This window comes from Camelina sativa, chromosome 7 (genome assembly GCF_000633955.1).
Source record: "Camelina sativa cultivar DH55 chromosome 7, Cs, whole genome shotgun sequence".
NCBI classification, from domain to species: domain Eukaryota; kingdom Viridiplantae; phylum Streptophyta; class Magnoliopsida; order Brassicales; family Brassicaceae; genus Camelina; species Camelina sativa.
The window spans coordinates 10,190,369-10,194,057 of NC_025691.1; the positions used below are offsets into that span (position 1 = coordinate 10,190,369).

At 36.0% G+C, this 3,689-nt stretch overlaps 1 protein-coding gene across 1 annotated transcript; it reads left to right on the forward strand.

The window, feature by feature from the left end:
• Positions 802–1,343, forward strand: LOC104704500 (uncharacterized protein At4g04775-like). The gene is made up of 2 exons (XM_010420576.1): positions 802–963; positions 1,041–1,343. The coding sequence occupies exons 1-2, from the start codon at positions 802–804 to the stop codon at positions 1,341–1,343; spliced, it is 465 nt and encodes a 154-aa protein (XP_010418878.1).

Here is a 3,689-nt window from a genome sequence, read left to right on the forward strand (position 1 = left end):
AGATGCGAATATATTAAGGGAAAACAGGGTAAAATATATGAACATCACGAAGAAAACGAAGATATGAAACAGCTGAAGACAAGATAAAATCATCACAAAACTCACAAGGGTCAAAGAGACATAAGTGGCTGTGACAAAGAAGGGCATAACATAACGACATGTGATATCGTGATATAACAATGGTTTATGCATCAACTTATGATTCATGTTTTTGAATTTTTAGTGGATTTCATTTATATTTACCGTACTCTTTTTGTTTTCAGGTAGCTGGTGTTATTTATTAATCACGCAAAGACAAACAAAAACTTTGTTTACATTGTTCACTTCTATTTTTCTTCTTCTTCGACTTTCTTCCTTTTTTATTAACTCTCTCTTTGTTTTTATGTGATTTTAGAGGTTATTTCTTCATTGTTTTGTGCATATTCATGAGCATTTAGGTTCTTAAAGTTACATTTTGCATCATTGTCTGATTAGAGCTTAAGAAGTATATTTATGTGCAATTAGATTCATAAAATCCAAAAATTTTAAACAAAGCAGACCTTATATAGTGATCAACCATTATAAACACAAAAAATCATTAGAAATTCAGTAATTATTTTAAACCATAGTTAAATGTTGACCTGATTTCGACCCGACCATAGTTAAATGTTGACCGGATTTAAATCAACTGCAGACCCGATTTTAGGTTTAATATTGGGGGGAAAAATACACATTAGGGTTTTTCTTTTCCGATTCTCTCTTCTTCTTCTTCCCCGATACTCTTTCTTCTTCATTTTTTTTTTGTTTCAACTGACTGGAGCCATGAGCCAACTTTCTTCGGCTGGTTCGTCTGGGCTAACTTCGAGAAGTTCTCAGGTTGGAGTTCTGAGTAGGTGCTGGTGTGGTGGAGCGATTACGACCTACACCTCAAAGACGGATGAGAATCCATATCGAAGATTTTATAGATGTGTTGTAGGTGTGAAGGTAATCTACTTTAATCTGCCCTTATTCATCATAATAACTGAAATTTACAATTGATTGTTATCAAAAAATCATTTTAGGAGAAGAAGGAGAAACCCATGTTCCGTTGGGTTGATGATGCTCTTCTAGAGGAGATTAGGATTGTTGAAAGCAAACAAAACCAACTCTTAGAGGATCTAAAGAATATGGTAACAAACAATGTGGAGCTCCAAAAGGAGATGGTGCGGGAGATGGAAGAAAAGGTGGAAAAGAATATGATTGAGATCATGAGGCAAGAGCTAATGGATGCAAAGGAGAGTATGGAGAATTCGAACAAGAAGAGGATTTGTGTACTCGTTGTAGTGGCAGTTTCAATGGCATGGCTTTATGGAAAGATGATCTGATGTGTTTGGTTTCTGTATTGTGTTGTTATGCTTAAGACCCTTTGTTTGTTTGTTTTTGTGTACCCTGGTTGTTTAAATGCAACACCATCAAGGAATTTCAAAACTGCTTAAGACCCTTTGTCGTTGTTTGTTTGTTTCAAAGAAAACACCATCAAGGAATTTTAAAAATAAATTCATTAGAATATCAATAAAAGTACTGAAAAATTTAACAAAGGTCTACAAACTGAGAAGAATACATTGGAGGTTCATATGACTCCATTCAATTAATTAGCACAGGGTCTCTTGCTGCTACCCAAAGATCAACTGCCATCTTCAAATGAGCTTCCTTGATATTTTCATCGTTTATCAAATCAAAAGGTAGATTAAGCATGTGACACTCGATATATTTCAGGGCATAAACTCCACAATCACAATTAGAACGATTTAATTTAGGTGGCAAACAGACCTCGATGATCTCATATTGAGTCAACAACGGAGCTTTCCCATCAATCTTTCTGTGAATCTCCATCAAAAGACGAGGGATGATGTGTTCGAATGACTCAACGTGTCTTCTGTTGTGATATTGATTACAATCGAAGACTTCAATTGTTCTTAGGATGAAGTTAATGCAAACTGAGATCCAATGATTACTGTTAACGAAGACCGGCACATAAATTATGTCGAAATCTACAGCCTAACTTTTCCCCGTCTTTCCATGAGATGGCAATTCAACTTTGGTGTAGCCTAACAAAATTTTATTCCACGCGTGGCTTCGTCCTGCTGATCTAAACTTGAAGTACTCGCTTTTGCCGTGCATGCTAAACTGACAATTCATGAAACCAACACGATCTAACTTTAGGCGGCCTAAAGATGTATGCTCCCGAAATATATACATCATTGCACCATCCTTTTTCGTGTCTCTGCTTCTTTTTCATCTTCTTCAAGCTAGACACTTCTGGAATATTAGCTTGCTTCTCACTAGTTTCTACATCACTGGCGGAACTTCGTTGTCCCCTCCAACAGAAAATTGTTCTTCAACATCCTCAATATTGTCATCTTCCACACCATATCCTTCAACACTTTTCCAAATCTGATCTCCAAAATCATAGCCTGATCAAAGCATCCAAGTTATCTACTTCACAATCTGTAATTTCATCACACCTCATAAATTCTTCGGACTCCAATACATCATAGTTTCCTGTGGAGGAAATGTATGAATAAATTACATCCTGCCAAAAAAAAAACAAATCAACATACATTCAATTTGTTTATCAATAACAAAAAAATTCAACATATTCAAAGACAATGGAGATAAATAAAGAATGAATAGTAGTCAACTAACCTTTTTTCCAATTGATTTTTCTACAAGGACGAGTTCATCATAGGATACTTTTGCAGCACCTTTCCAATTAGAACATTGAGTAGCTGTAATCTCCTTGTCAATCTTCTCTCCCAACAGTTCTCCAATGACAAGAATTGCTTCCATAACCCAAACTTGAAGAGCATATGAGAAACCATTGAGGATGTAACTTATGGGGTTCTTCAGTTTTTTTCTTGCTTCCATAATAGAGTTAACTAAATGGTCAAAAGCTACAAGACCCCAAGGATAATTCCTAACCTTATCAAGATCCATGACCAGCTTGATGTATGAATGTGGTATAGCTTTCTTCTCATCTTTAGCCATTACCAACCCAACAATTACACAAACATACACAAACCGAATTATGTCTTCTTTTTTTCCCCACGTGGGAGCTGCTTCATGGTGGGTCTTCATCAAACTTTGAATGGTAATGATACCACCTCTCCTCAACAATTTACTCCAAAACCCATTATCATCTGTCCAATTCTCTGAATCACCACTAAAATCATCATTGTACTTTAGCCCAGTAACTGCATGAAATTCTTGCATGGAGAATCTAAGCGACTTCTTACCAAACACAAACCACAGCTCATGTCTTCTCTTAGTCACCAACTGCCTACACATGATGTTGTGTATCAACCGAGCTGAGTACTCAAGACCATTCTCATACAATGCAAATATATGTGCGAAAACCGGATCACCCTTCACAATCTCATACTCCTCTGGTAATGCGCTCTTGATTTTGTGTAAAATAGACATCCGACATGAGTTATTTATCTGGCCAACTTGTGGCTCATTTCCAACTTCCATAAGTCGCTTAGGATACTTGTTTTCCATTCCTGCCGAATAAAATAAAAGATGAATTAGTATGAATTAGCCACAACTGAAATAAATCAAATATTACAAATCACATATTTAGACATGATAAATGGTTTCAAAAAAAAATGTAATGGAATTCTACATACCTAAGAAGCGGTGAAGATGCAACAAGCGAAGATGCGAGAAGC